The 16,746-nt window shown below is 36.7% G+C and overlaps 1 protein-coding gene across 1 annotated transcript; it reads right to left on the reverse strand.

Moving 5' to 3' along the window:
• Positions 1-308: 308 nt before the first annotated feature.
• Positions 309-1,523, reverse strand: LOC127115315 (uncharacterized mitochondrial protein AtMg00810-like). The gene is made up of 3 exons (XM_051046894.1): positions 1,179-1,523; positions 926-1,058; positions 309-412 (listed from the first exon to the last, which is right to left on the reverse strand). The coding sequence occupies exons 1-3, from the start codon at positions 1,521-1,523 to the stop codon at positions 309-311; spliced, it is 582 nt and encodes a 193-aa protein (XP_050902851.1).
• Positions 1,524-16,746: the final 15,223 nt, after the last annotated feature.

The raw sequence follows: 16,746 nt of genomic DNA on the forward strand, positions 1-16,746 counted from the left end.
GAATCCACTTCCTTCAACATAGAGGTAACAAACTTCCGAAGTTCCTTATCAATTGCAATCCTTTCCGCTTTTGTTTTATTCTCAATGAAACCAGTACGCCTAGTAGGGCTTTTCATATCATAACCTTTAGACCTAGAACCCTCTTCAACAATAATCTTATCTTCACTAGGGATTGTAGGCTCAGAAACAGAAGACTTCCCAGAAGTCTTGACATTCTTTGAAACATATGGCATTGCTTTCTTTTGAGTGAGTGGATGAATCATGGATAAGGGAGCAACATCCAAGATAAGATCAAACATATTGATCATTTAGAATGGTTCATCTGCCCTAGCAGTTGGAGAAGATGACTCAATGTTTTCAGTTGAGACATGCATGTGCTTGGGTGAAGATTGTTTCAACATCTTTGGTAACACTGGACACAGAGGGAATGAGGAAAGACACGTGAGAGAAGGTGAGCATAGATTTCTGGAGAGGAACAAAGCGTTTGAATGAAATGGGGAGCGTATTTTCGTCCAAAAAGATACATAGTAGAGTAAAGTGTTTAGACAAGCGTGTCGTGTGTAATGATGGGTGTTAAAAACTTGTATGACACACATAAATAGCTATAATTGCTATAAATGCTCATAAACACAAATACCAAGTTTTCCTCTTAATTTTTCAAACTGAACTGCATCCAAGGCTTTGGTAAAAATGTCAGCAAGTTGATTTTCAGTGTTAACATGCTCAAGTGTTATGACTTAGTCTTCAACAAGTTCTCTAATAAAATGATGCATGGTGTCAATGTGTTTAGTCCTACTGTGCTGAATAGGATTTTTGGAGATATTAATAGCACTCAAGTTGTCATAGAATAATGTCATGACATCTTGTGTGACATTATATTCAGTCAACATTTGTTTCATCCATATTAGTTGAGAGCAACTACTACCTGCTGCTATGTACTCAGCTTCAGCAGTAGATAGGGATACACAATTCTGTTTCTTGTTGAACCATGAAACCAAATTGTTTCCCAAAAAGAAACATCCTCCACAAGTACTCTTCCTGTCATCAACACTACCAGCCTAATCAGCATCGCAATATCCCAATAACATGGAATTTGAATAATGAGAATACAACATTCCACAATCACACGTACCATTCACATACTTCAGAATCCTTTTTACTTGATTGATGTGACTCACTTTGAGTTCTGGTTGATATCTAACACAAACTCCAATAGCAAAAGTTATATCTGGTCTGCTTGTTGTAAGATATAGAAGACTACCAATCATGCTTCTATATAAACTTTGATCAACACTAATGTCCTTTTCATCTTTAGATAACTTCAAGTGTGTAGGAGTAGTAGTTCTTTTGTGACTAGTATTCTCCAATCCAAATTTCTTCACAATATTCTTTACATATTTGCTTTGACAAAGAAATATGGAGTCTTCCATCTGTTTGACTTGAAGTCCACGAAAGTAAGTTAATTCACCTACCAAACTCATTTCAAGCTCAGATTGCATCTGCTTAACAAAATGTTGGACCATCTCCTCTGAAATCCCTCTAAATACAATATCATCCACATAGATCTAAGCTATTATAAGTTTTCCATCATTCTCTTTGACAAAGAGAGTCTTATCAATTCCACCCTTTTTATATCCATGGTTGACGAGAAACTCAGTCAACCTTTCATACCAAGCTTTTGGAGCTTGTTTTAAACCATATAATGCCTTCTTTAGTTTGAACACATGATTTGGGAAAGTAGGATCAACAAATCCTTTTGGATGTTCAACATACACTTCTTCATTTAAGTAGCCATTTAAAAAGTCACTTTTAAAATCCATTTGGAACAACTTGAACTTTAAGAGACATGCCATTTCAAGTAACAATCTGATGGATTCTAAGCGAGCCACATGAGCAAATGTTTCATCAAAGTCCACTCCTTCCATTTAGGTGTATCCTAGAGCAATAAGTCTGGCTTTGTTTCTGGTAACAACACTTTAATCATCTGAGTTGTTCTTATACAACCATTTAGTACCAATAACATTTGTCCCTTCAGGTCTTGGTACCAAATCCCAAACCTCATTTCTTTTGAATTGGCCAAGTTTATCTTGCATAACATTAATCCATAACTCATTAGTCAAGGCCTCCTTGATATTCTTGGGTTCAAATTTAGAAACAAAACAAGCATTTGACACAACTTCCCTTGATCTGGTAATTATTCCTTCATTTAGATTTCCTATTATAAGCTCCTTAGGATGATCTTTCCGAATTCTGATGGAAGGTCCTTTGTCATTTGACTCAGCCTTTGCAGGTTCGGTATTAGCACCTGTGTCTACAACATCTTTAGGAACAATATTCATAGATGTTTCCATATCATATGTGACATCAGCTTCTTTAGTTAAGTCATCAACAACAATATTTATGGATTCCATCATCACCTTAGTTATGGAGTTAAATACTTTATATACTCTACTCTTTGTAGTGTATCCTAGAAAAATTCCCTCATCACTTTTAGGATCCATTTTTCTCCTCTGCTCACGATCTGCCAAAATATAACATTTACTTCCAAATACATGGAAATACTTCACATTTGGCTTTCTTCCTTTCCACAATTCATAAAGCTTAGAAGATGTACGAGATCTAATAGTCACTCTATTAAGGATATATCAGACAATGTTCATGGCTTCTTTCAAAAAATGATATGGTAGTTTCTTAGCATGACCCTAGCACATTCTTGAATAGTCCTATTCTTGCGCTCAACCACACCATTATGTTAAGGGGTGATAGGTGAAGAGAACTCATGACTAATCCCTTTAGAAGTGAAGAATTCATCAAACTTGATATTTTAAAATTGTTTCCCTTGGTCACTTCTAATTCTGATAATACCATAATCCTTCTCTCTTTAAATCTTTTGACAGAGTTCTTTAAATACTTCAAACACTTTTCAGGTGAACCTTGATAAGTCATCAACAACAACATAGGCATACCTATTTCCTCTAAGACTTTCAACCTTCATAGGTCCCATCAAGTCCATATGAAGTAGCTCCAGAACTTTTGAAGTGGTCAGATGTTGGAGCTTCTTATGTGACATCTTTGTTGGCTTCCCAATTTGACATTCACCACAAATTCTTCCTTCATCAATTTTCAGCTTAGGAATACCTCAGACCACTTCCTTTGACAAAACTTTCTTCATACCTTTCAAATGTAAGTGACCAAGCTTTTGAGGCCATAACTTAGCTTCATCTTCTTTTGACATCAAGCATGTGGAGAAACAATTTGTTTCTTGAGGAGTCCACAAATAACAATTATCTTTTGATCTGGCTCCCTTCATGATAACTTCATTCTTCTCATTTGTTACCAAGCATTCAGATTTAGTAAAGTTAACTTTGAGACTTGATCACATAGTTGACTAATACTTATCAAATTAGCAGGCATCCCTTTAACAAACAGTACGTCATCAAGACTAGGCAGTCTAGGATAATCCAGCTTTCTAACACCCTTTATTTCACCTTTTGATCCATCTCTAAAAGTGTCATAGCTAGTGGAATATGATTTAATATCCACCAAGAATTTCTTGACACCATTCATGTGTCTAGAACAACCACCATCAAAATACCAATCCTCTCTAGCAGAGACTCTGAGGGAGGTGTGAGCTATGAGTCCAGAAGTGCCATTTCTAAGAATTCACTTTTTCTTTGCTTTAACAATAGTCTGTTTTTTTCTGGGTTATGAAACAAGTTTGGGATAGCCATATAGTTCGTAACAATAGGGTTTCATGTGACCAAACCTTCCACAATGATGACATCTCCATCGTTGGGTCTTTCTTCCTGAGTAATCATCCTGATGTCTTTGCTGATGTTGGCATATTTTAATTTGGCATTGTTTATTTCTGTTTTCTTTTAGGATGAACAAAATTCATTGTAGACCATTTTCCTTTGTTCATCACAACTTAATTATCATAACCAAGACCTTTAACATTTCTAACATTCTTACCAGTTTGAAGAATCTCATCCAGCATATCAGAACTACTGTTAAGCATTCTTACTGACTTAGTCATATTGTCAAGTTTTGAATTGAGCAATATAACTTCATCCTTCATATCAGATATGATATACATATGCTCCACTTTTTCAGACTGTAGTTAGGCAATGAATTTCTTTTAATCTTCTCCCACTTGACACACTTCTTCACTTCTGAGGCACAACTCCTTGTATGACTCAGCAAGTTCCTCAAAAGTGAGTTATTCACAATCTGATTCTTCATCAGAATCACAAATTCCAGTCAAGGCAATAACCTATTAGGCAGATTCCACTTCAGGATCACTTTCAAAATCATCTTCTGACCATGACACAAACATACCCTTCTTCTGCTTCTTTTGATAAGTAGGACACTCAGCTCTTATGTGTCCAAACCCTTCACATCTATGACATTGGATTCCTTTTCCTTGGTTAGTCTTTTCTCCAGTTTTGGGCCTTCTCACAAAATCCTGATTTTTGTTGATGTCGAATGACTTAATATTGACATTTGATCTTGTCTTATAGTCCATCTTCTTCATCACTTTGTTAAATTGTCTTCCAAGTAACACAATAGCATTATATATCCCTTCATCTGTATCCAGGTCACATTCATCTTCTAAGTCTTCAACATGAGAAACAAAAGCAATGTTTTTCTTCTTTTCAGATTTTTCACTGATCCCTAATTCAAAGGTCTGAAGAGATCCCATAAGTTCATCAACTTTCATGTTGTTTATATCTTGGGCTTCTTCAATGGCAGTTACCTTCATGTAAAATCTCTTTGGAAGAGATCTGAGAATTTTTCTGACCAACTTAGCTTCTGACATCTTCTCCCCTAGGGCACTTGAGGCATTGGCTATCTCAATAATATTCATGTGAAAGTCATGAATGCTCTCATCCTCCTTCATTCTTAAGTTCTCAAACTTGGTGGTAAGAAGTTGAAGTCTTGACATCTTCACCTTAGAGGTTCCTTCATGATCAGTCTTCAAGATCTCCCAAGCATCTTTAGCAACAATACAATTATTTATCAGTCTGAAGATGTTCTTGTCCACTCCATTGAACAGGGCATTCAATGCTTTGGAGTTTCCCTAAGCTAATTTATCATCTTTATCATCCCAGTCTTCCTCAGCCTTCAGCACATCAGTAATCTTACCATCTTTATCTTTAGCCATTGGTGGATCCTATCCCTTGACCACATATTTCCAAGCCTGGCTATCCATGGATTTAATATAGGCCATCATACGAGCTTTCCAATAGTCATAATTGGTTCCATCAAGAATGGGTGGTATGTTCAAAAATCCTCACTCCTTGTCCATTGTACCAGAAAATATCTTCCCTGAATCTCACCCAGACATAGAGTAGGATGTCTACTCTGATACCAATTGAAATTTTGGTATGCGGATATCATATGTTCTAAGAGATGTCAAGACACTGATATCTGATCAAAACACAATGACAATATAACATACAGTTAAGAGTACTGAAAGTAACATAACACATAGAGTTGTTAACCCATTTTGGTGTACAACAACACCTACATCTGGGGGCTACCAAGTCGGGGAGGAAATTCACTAAATAGTATCAGTTTGTAGACCTTCAGCAAACTATCTCAAGTTTACAATCTACTCCCTAATCACTACATGTGCTTAACTTCTACCTAAGACTCACCTAGGTATGAGACCCCTATCACTTCCCTTTCAATCACAACAGTGATGAAACAATACAATTTTGAAAGTTTCAGAAGTTACACTTAAAAGACACACAATCACTCAATGCTTAAAAGCTTAAGAGTGATTGACAGAACTTATAACTCAATAGAGATAATCCTACACTTATATCAAGATGATATTAGAGAGACTCATAATTAACACAAACACACAAACCCTAATAACTCAGTAAAAACAATATTTGGTTCGTCCTCCAATTAGGTTTGTGGCATTCTATTTATAACCATAGTGTGGACTAGATTTGGGCTTCAAAAACGCAGCAAGGCAGCTGCTAAAAGTCTGCAGAATATTCTGCATAAAATTAGGTCTTCAATAAGAGTTTTCTAAAATGTCTCAACATTTAGAAAAACAAAATAACTTTAAATTCAAATAGAATCTCCGATTCCTCAATCTTGATCGCCATATAGGATTACATAATATTCCCAGAATATTCAGTAATTTGTTAATCAAACTGTTACCAAGAGCAAACCTATAACAGATAAGATGTCGGATCCACATGTTAGGACATCTTGTTCAACATGTTACTGCTAAGTTAATTTTACCAAAATTACTGTCAATCACAGATAGAGAGAATTCACATCAACGTTTAGGTATCACCGCTTTTTATATGAAGGGAGAAGCTATGACCTGATTTCAATTGATGTTTTCCAAGAGTCAAACTGTTTTATGGCCCGATTTTTTACATGCTCTTGAGTCTCATTTTACTTCATCCATGTATGAAGACCCAAAAGGTGCGTTGTTTAAGCTTTGTCAAACCCTCACTTCAAGGAATACCAAACCCAGTTTGAGTCCATTGACAATCAAATTTTTGGGTTACCACCACCTTTCTACTAGAGTTTCTTTATTTCGGGTCTGAAACTGGATATTGGTTGGGAAGTTCAAGCCCTACAACCACTCTTACCCTCACTAAAGCAATTAGCCTTGCTAAATTGCAGGAGGACAAGCTCTTTGGCCGCCGTAAACCTTACCGATAAATTCTTAAACCCAATTTTCATTCCAACCCACATAGGGATGGCAATTTGACCCATCCCCAATGGGCACCCGCAAATTTACCCACAACGGGTAGGGTAAAAACCCACAAAAACGGGTACGGGTATGGGCTTGGGTAATTACCCATAAAAAAAGGGGGTATGAGTGCGGGTATGGACACCTTGGTACCCAGCCCGCCCCATACTCGCACACTATATATTATATGTAATTTTATTTTTATTTATTTATTTTAGTTTATATTATTATATAAAAATGTATGTCTATCAATTATAAAACCTATATCAATGTTAAGCCATTACATATTTAATATAAGTGTTTTTTTATTTCAACAATAAATTGTTTGAAATTTTTTTAATGTTTTTAAAAACTTAAAATTATATGATATTTTATAACTGATCTATTTATTTTTAATAGGAATGCGGGTCGCGGGTACGGGTATGGGTACTTACATACCCATAGGGCACGGGTACGGGTGCTAACTTTGGCACCCAAGCGGGTATGAGCTCGGGCACGGGGATTTTTTCAAATTGTGGGTATGGAGATGGGTATTATAGTACCCTGCCCATTGCCATCCCTAAACCCACATGCATCCTCATCCTTCAAACCAGACCTCACCACATCACCACCAAAACCACAACCCACCATCTAGCGCTTGTCTTTGGCTGAACTCCAAGCATGATGCGTTAAAGGCCTTTGCTACAATTGCGACGAACGTTACCAAACCGGTTACCGTTGTAAGTGCTTGTTTCATCTCCTTAACGTTGAACATGAGTTCTCTCCGTCCATTGAAGACTAGAACAATTTTTCATTTAGCTTTACCTGACCCACTATCATATCCCCACAACCACCACCAGTTATTCTTCTTTGGTTCCTAAGGCACTTCCTCCACCAGGTCACGTGGATCATCACATTCCTCTTACAACGGGATCTGACCTAGTCAATGTAAGGCCACACCGTTATCCACACTCCCAAAAGAAAGATGTCGCACCTCAAAAAATGAGAACACGACTTAGCGAAGCGCAATCGCACACTCGCATGATGGACTGAACAGAGTCGCCACCGAACTTTATTTATTCCTAAAAAGGAAAGGGGAAATATCGATAAAACCCAGGAAATAACTACAATGATTATGGTCGTCGCAACCAATATCAGGGTTCGGGAGTCGATTACGCAAGGGGAAGGTATTAGCACCCCTCACGTACGTTGTACTCAACGGGAACCATTAGGTTAATTGTGCGCGTTAGTATTAGCTTGAAATGTTGGGCTTCTCGAGTTATTAGGTGGGAAATAAAGAATAGAAGAGAGAAGAATGTTTTTGGATTTTTGACGAAGGACTAAACCTAAGTTTTTTATTAGTGGGCCTGACAAGATTTTGCAATCCCGCTCCTACGTATCTCAATAGAGAACTCAAGGCTTACGTAGTTCTGGGTAGAAAATGTTTGTTTGTTGGTCGATTTTAGCGAAAGCTATATTGTATTAATCGACGAAAACATTGTTTTACCCAAAACAGATGAGGAGCGGACGTATACCACACATCAAATGGATTTACAAATCAACATTCGGAAAAACGTCACTTATCTCAACTCAACAATTATGGCCGAAGTATTGCTTTGCATCATCTCAAGACAAGATGTCTTTCGTTTATGAAAAGGGTTTTTCTGATCAATCGCACGGCGGCGAAGAAAAGAGTTTGATTGGTTGGATGTATTGTTGGGCTTGAAAGACGAGTATTTATGACTTGCAAGCTCTTACAACTTGTGTCTAATACTCGGGACTACGTCTGACCCTTTCACCCAGGTAATCTTTTTCTTTCAATTTTATTGAGAAAAGACGTTTGAATATTTACAAATGTTTTGGAGGGAAGACGAACACTCATGGCTTACAAGCTCTTACCACTTGAGCCTAGCATTCGGGATTACAACTGGACCTTTCACCCAGGTAATCTTTTTCTTCAAATTTTATTTAAGAAAATGCTTTGAAGAGATTGAATTTGATAAATGGAAAAGGGTTTGAAATTGTATTTGAAGTTGATTAAAAAAATGAAATTGAATGTCGAAACTATGGAAAGTTAGTGAAATTTGAATCGGAAAATTAGTGAATTTGAATGAGATTATTTACATAGTATGAACATGGACTATCTAATCAATCGACTAAACTCATTAAAGCCTGTTAGAAAATTAATCAAATACATCCACTTATCAAATCACAAATAGTTAATTAAATTATATTCAATTAACCAGTTAAACAAAAAACAAATAATTAATTACTAATTTAAATTAATCAACAAAAGATAAAAAGAATAAGAAAAATAAAATAAAATAGTAAAATCGAAGAGAGGGGTGCATAAGATTGGGTAGGGGTATGATAATGCATAAATAAAAATGGGCATAAGCCTATTACAAACCTTAACAAAAATAATACACAATAAATAAAAATTAGAAAGAAGTAATAAAATGTAATGGGGTCTGGTGCTACCTCTTTAAAGAGAGGGATTCATTATTTTTTCAAATTCAAAAGCCTCTAATAGGATTTTAACACGTGGCAACGAGTTAAAGTAAAATAAAATCTAACCATTTATTCTCTTTCACTCTCGTGTAGTTATAGAAAATGGAAAAAAGAGATTGCAAGTTTTAACTCTTTCCATTTCTATCACACATGCAGTAGCAAACTAAAGCTTCCCTCTTGACTACCTCTCACCCTTTCCCATAACAAGCAACAACAACTTATTTATGAAAACAAAACATTTTCTCTTAATGCTAATAAAAATTCACACTCAAAATGACTTTTTTTCCATCGATTACCCTCTCTCGATCAAGAATCACAACCACCAACTCAAACTTAAAAAAAAATCACAATAAAAACTCTGAATCAGACATCAGTAGAACAAACAATTCACTAAATAAGAAAAGAAAGAAAGCAAACTCAGTGACTTACAGCCACACTGTATTGATTGTTTGATGCAAAGAAACGAACGGAAATGGCAGCGATATAGACAACCGTGGATGAAAGGCGATGCAACGATAGACTCATGGAGAAGGCAAGTGAGCTTGATGTCGGTTAGTTATGTTTTGATGTGGGGTGAGTGTGTGTAAACGATGACGAGAAGCGCGATTCAGATATCAGAAAGTGTTGGTGTGTGGCTTAACAAGAGGGAGAAGATGAGAGACTTAGGTTTAGTTCATGTGGCAGAGAAATAGTTTCACACGGTGGAGTTTTCATGGAGGGTGTTCTGTTTGAAGAAGGTGTTGGTGTTGAGTTTGTTGCTGCGTGTAACAAGGCGTGAAACGCACGGTCACAATAGTGCAATAATTTTTTGTGGTGTCCTTCATGAATGGTTCAGCATGGAAGCTTGAGAAGATGGAGTTTATTTAGTATGAAGTTTTGGTTGTATGCATGAGCATGGAGTACCCCCTTTAACAATGAGAATGAAAAGGTGATGATATTGACACTCTTAACATGGGGAAACGTTCAGCTCTCATGTCTCTCTTCCATTCATTTTCTCAAGTTTTTTCTTCTTCTTTCAATTTTGTGGAATGGGAGTGAGACCCCTGAGAAATTAGCGTCGCCTGTGGCTTGTTTTTTTTTTAAATCCTCCGGGGTTGAAAAAAGTTGATGAGTGATGTAGAGGAAAAGAAGTGGTCCCCGGGAAATTATGAAGAAGATTCTTTTTTTTTTTGAAATTCAAATAACAACCAATCTCCTCATTCCCGTTGGTCATGCGTTGGTATTTATTTTTTACTGCCACTAGTATTTTCTTTCCCCTTTCATTCTTTTCAATTTGGCCTATCCACACATTGGTGAAAGTGAATGGCGAAAGTTACTCTGATCGGAGGGATTGTCACGTGAGTTTGAGAAAACAGTGAGGGATGAGCTGTCAATGGAAAATGTAAAAAGGATCCAATGCATGGTTTCCTTTGTTTTAATTTTTTTCATTTCTTATAATTATGTTTTTTTTAATTATGAGAAGAGTTTTAGGTAATTAAATTAAAAATAAACAACACAATATAAAATCACCTTAAAAAAACAAAGTAATTTCTAATTAAATCTAAGAATTATTTTATCTTAAAAATAAAAAGATTTAAAATGAATAAAAATTGGGCACAAAAATGCTCAGAAAATTAAATTGAATGCACCAAAATGATCAGTGCGAAATAAACTTATTGGAAAAATACAGCGTTTCTTTTAATTTTGAAATATATTTTGACCGGTTAAACAGGCTTGAGCTGATCAAAAAGTGGCCGAAAAATCAGCTGAAAAATAAATCGAGCATACCAGATTAAATTGCGTAAAACTTAGATTAATAAAGCTGTTGTTTGGAAGCTTGATTTTAAAAAAATTCGTCCACTGATTTGACGCACATCCGTCGATTAGTTCAACCGGTTTGTCTGTAGATCCAAAAAAATTATTTTGACTGATATTCTAGGCACTATGCGGTATGGAATGCATGGTATGCTATATAGAGATGCAACAACTATGATGAATATATTGAATCGGGATTTAGGGTCAAAATCGGGGTGTGACAGTTGCCCCTATTTAAGTATCTCCAACTAGAGATATGAAGCAGGACACTCTTCATATGATCATAGTGGGAGATAATTAAATACTAAGAAGACCCGAATTTTGATCCTGAAATGCAAATGATATGATATGAGATGATATGAATGCATGAATGAATGTCTCTTTTTTATTTGATTTTTTAGGGATATAATCAGACATAAGATAAACCCTAACATGATGTTTTATGATGGATACAGAATGAAACAAAGATATGTGGGGAATGACAAAGACATGTTGTAATGGTGGCCTACAGGAAACAAAAGTGAAGGTGAAAACTTGTTGGGGATAACAATCCTGCTGGAGGAAAGACAATTGGGGAATATGCAAAGAGATTTTAACAACAGGTTCGTACATAACCTGATAACACCGGAAAATTCAAAGAATTTTCAACAACAGGTTCAAACGTGATCTAACAACACTTGAATATTCAAAGAGTGTTTAATTAACAGGTTCAAACATGACTTGACAATGTTGGGGGATATCAAAAGGTTCCATAAACAGGTTCAAACATGACCTGACAATACTGGAAAACATACAAAGAAAGTTCCATCAACAGGCTCATACATAACCTAACAGCATTGGAAAATTCAAAGCGTTTCAACAATAGGTTCAGACATGACCTGAGAATATCAGAAAACCAAGGAAGTTTTAATCAATAGGTTCATATGTGACCTCAACATTTGGATATTCAAAGAAAGTTTCACCCATAAGTTCATACATGACCTGACAATACTTGGAAAAATCAAAGGGAGTTTTATCAACAGGTTCATGCATGACCTGACGACACTGGAAAATTCAAAGAAAGTATATCCATAGGTTCATGCATGACCTGACAATTCTGTAGGTTTTACAGAGATTCTAACAACAGGTTCATAGGTGACTTGAAAACACTAGAAAACCCAAAGAAAACTTCAACAACAGGTTTGTACATGACCTGCCAATATTGGAAAATATACAATGCAAGTTTCATCAACAGGTTCATACATGACCTAACAATTTACATCTGACAGTTCTGGAGATTTCTCACAAGAAATTCATATGATCAAAGATTTTGTAGATTCCTAATAGGGAAATTATCCAAGACAAGAATAAATTGGAGTCTTCTCATTAGAAGATCATCCATGCAAAAGGCTATGATGATTCTTTACAAAGAAATCAAACAAAACCGACATCATTGGGGTTTTCTAACACGAAAACCTCCAAGCTTCTGGGAATTCCTCAAGATGATGAGTCATACATGACTTTCACGGAACCATCAGGAAAGACAGGGTAATCAAACTCTCTGTATGTGCCAACAACAATTGTACTTTGACTGTAAGCAATGGATTACAACCAACTTTTAACGGATAGGTGCCAACAACAATTGGGCTTTGACCGTAAGCAATGGATTACAACCAACTTTTAACGAATAGGAGCCAACAACAATTGGACTTGACCGTAAGCAATGGATTACAACCAGCTTTTAACGGGTTTTGCCAACAACAATTGGACTTTGATCATAAGCAATGAATTACAACCATCTTTTAACGGATTTTGCCAACAACAATTGGACTTGTTCGAAGGCATTAGTAAAACAAATATCGACTATAACAGAGTTTTCCAACAACAACTGGACTTTGAAATGACGTTGGTGTCAACCAAACTTCAGATACCAATTACGATTGTATTTACAAATGGAGTGACAGTGATGCCAACGAAAATTGGGTTTAAAATGAGTTCTAGTGACCACTGAGCTTGGAATAATGCCGACGACAATCGAATTCTATGAGACACCAATGAGCCTAGATATAATGCTACGGAATGACAAATGGGTTCTGGAAGTGCATCAGAGCAAAAATGAAATGTCCGGGAATTCATTAGGGAGAAAAAGAAACGAATTCTGGAAATGCATCAGAATTACAAGTGATATTCTGGAGATACAATAGAATACAGACACATCCGGTAATACATCGAGGAAATTCTAAAAATACATCAGAATACAAAACAGACATATTCAAGAATACATCAGATAGGCGGGGAAACATCTGGAAATACATCAGACAAGTTATGGAAATACATCAATAAACAAAGGAGTAATCTGGAAATTCATCGGATAATCCAAAAAGGAAATGAACCTCATGGACAAAATTGCCAACTGAGTTGGACTTGAAAATGACTGCGAAAACCGGATGATGGTGTAAGGGCACCAAAGACAAACTGGAATTAGAGGTCAAAGGATATAGGATCAACAACAAGACTTGGGTCAATGCAAAATGAGCGTGAAGTACATTTCGGTTATGCGTGATTTGAATTTATTTTTATGCATGATATCTGAATGATCATGGTATGAAAATGCTGACACTTGAGTGGACTGGGAGTTTGTAAAGGCTTTTTATACAGGTCATGATTCCTTAACACCGAGAACTCAACCAAATATTTTGTGATAGATGTTGTCAAAGGAGAATTCTATCAAGCTTGACAGCCACAACTTAGCTAATGGGATTCTTTTGGAGGATTAATGAATCGTGTTATCATAATTTTCGGGCACTCATCTTAAACTCAATAGTTGTTGACGTGTGGCAGAATTTGTTTGAGTAGTTTCAAAGCATGAAGAAAGAGGTTTTTCCCCTCTGTGGCTCATCTTGCCCCAATCTGTTGAGTCTTTGAAAATGTTCACCTTGAAAGTGAGTTTGAGAGAGCTTGACATGAGACGATATCAAGATGGCTTGCCCCAATGTTTGAATACCGCAATGATCTAACCCTGACTAACCAAGACCTGGAATGGTAGACTTATGATTGATTGTCTTTGGATAGTTTGACTCAATGAGATTCTGAGGTGGCTTGCCGTAGTCTGAGTCTTGAAGCAAATTACTCTTGGCTAACTGAACCTTGGGGTGATTGGCTCGGATCGATTGATGCTCAAAGTGATTTCCCCCGGTTGGACTTCTTTCACTTTATCAACTTCCCCAATTGTATATTATTGGAATTTCTTTGATGCTAAATGCTGACTTACAAATAAGATTGTTCATTCAAAAATGGCAATTTTAATGCAGTGCTTATACAAAAACTTGAAATCAAAATTTATTGATATGAATGGGTGAAATATAGTGAATAAGTCACTGGTAAGAACACAATGATCATCTAATCACTCACAATGTGCAAGATGGTGCAATTAAATGATTAACAAAGATCATTTGGAGTCAGGTTAACACAACTTTACTGCAATATGCTTTCAAAATAGACCCTGTCTCAATTAGGTCTTTTAAGGGTTGTAATATGGTCTGGTTCACAGTTTTTTGAAACAAAAGGATATAAGGCTCAAAATTTATTTTTTACCCACCCCTTCTTCTTGATAATCTCCAGTTCCTATGTTCAGTTAATTCAATACCCGCATTCGACTTCGAAGGTGCGAAAGTGAAAATGAGGATTCAAGATGAGATTTTCTTGAAATGGCAGTCACCTTATTTTGTTTTTGTTGAGGATTTAATGACCTCTTTTGATTTATTTATTTTATCCCTAATTTTTCCTGGATCGGTTCTTTAAAGCTTTCGGTCCACCAGGATGCCCTAACTTTTGCCTAAGTCATTTTGTGGTATTTGACTTAGCGGACTTTTTTCTATTTTTTTAAACGTGTTGACTGCCACATTATTGGTGGATGAGGATCAACCAACACTAATTTTAGCTTTTCTCAGCTTCTTCGACACTTCAACATGTGCGCGAAGGATAACATGTGGTTGAACATAATTGGAGGGTGTACATATGGACAATTTTTTTTTGAAAGATCGAATGCACGGTCAGACTATCTGAACACAACTACCCTGCCCCAGGTTAAGATTAAGGGTTTTAGATCTGAAATAAACACCAACTTCTAGGCTCAAAGTGGTTGACTAGGGATTAACTCCTTATCTCTTCAGTGTTTAGGGATTTGAAATAATTCCTTACATCATCGGCAAGGTTTTATTCAAAAGCATACCACAACAATTTCAGGTGTTACGTTTTCATCATCCTCCTTCCAATCTTTGTTAACACAACGGTTTGATAAACAAAAGTGAATGAGAGGAGTATTTTTGTTTTTAACATAAATGAAAAATGAGTGAATACGAATGGATTAATTTAAAATATGCATAAACATTTCATTAATCTTACCAATTCAAAGAAAACAACAATGCTTAAAAGCAATTAACAATCAACATGCGAGGAAACTACAAAAGAAATTCTTAAACAAGCAAATGATTGCCAACTTTAGGGAATGACTTCTTCAAACTTGATCCATTAACTTAGGGGGACACCCCTTGAGATCTTCACACTTATCCGGTCAATGGGTTAACGTTTACCACCAAGCTTCCTTCTTGAAAGGCTATGTACCTGTTTTCAATCAACTGTTGTACTTTGGCTTTAAAAGCATTGCAGTCTTTGGTTGAATGTCCTTCTGATCCAGCATGATATCCACATTGCACATTTGGGTCATACCCGGGTGGATAAGGTTGTGGAACCGACTTGAGAGACTTGGGAACCACCAACGATCTTTGAATCAGAGGCTGCAAAAGTTGGCTATATGTCATGGGGATTGGATGACGAGGAGCATTTCTTCTTTCCAAGTTAGTTTGAGGCCTATGCTGATTTTGATATCTCGAGCCTTGGGCTTGTTGATTTGGATGAGAAGAAAACCAGGATTGTTGGCAATGAAGACCAAAAGGTAGTGGTTGTTGGTATGGCACTTTGGGCATTGCTAACTGCTCATTTTCAGCCACGTGAAGGTTTGGATCAAGAAGATTTTTGACATTGGCACAACGATCTTCAAATTCTTTTCCTTCAATCTCATCGTTGAACGCAACCCTCTTGGATCCACTACTCACTTCTCCTTTGATTTCGTTGGTATGGGTCGTGACATTGGAAATCCGAGGCGATATCTCAATGCTCTTACTAGGAAACAATGATATCTCATTATCCACATCCCTGACCTCTTCCTTGTGGTACAAAACCTTGAGGGGGTTTTGGGGTCCTTTTCCTTTCTCACTACTTGGCCCAGAAATCAAGATGTGTGTACCTGAGCTTTCCTCCTTGAGTGTTAGTGACCTTATGTCAATCAATCTTTGTAGCTTGAACTTAAAACTCTTGCATTCCTCGATGCAGTGCCCCATTATTCCAGTATGGTATCCGCACTTGACCTTCGGGTGATCTTCTTCAAAGACTAAGCTCTTTTTGTTAATCAATTCTCGTACCAAGGCTTTCAGCTCTAAGCAAGAATCCAGGTTATGTCCCAATGCTCCTTTATGGAATTCACATGTTGCATTTGGATTGTACCATGGCAGGTATGGTGACGTAGGTGTGAGATCTCGAGGGGTCACAAAAGCATTCTGGATCAGTTGGGGGTAGAGCTTGCTATGTGGCACCGGAGTTGGGCTGTTGTGATCTTTGTTCCCCTTGTTCTGATTCTGATATTTGTTCAGAACCTGAATTCGGTGATTTTGAGGAGGAATAGCCAGAGGATGCTGATGATG

Source organism: Lathyrus oleraceus, chromosome 1 (genome assembly GCF_024323335.1).
Source record: "Lathyrus oleraceus cultivar Zhongwan6 chromosome 1, CAAS_Psat_ZW6_1.0, whole genome shotgun sequence".
Taxonomy (NCBI): Eukaryota; Viridiplantae; Streptophyta; class Magnoliopsida; order Fabales; family Fabaceae; genus Lathyrus; species Lathyrus oleraceus.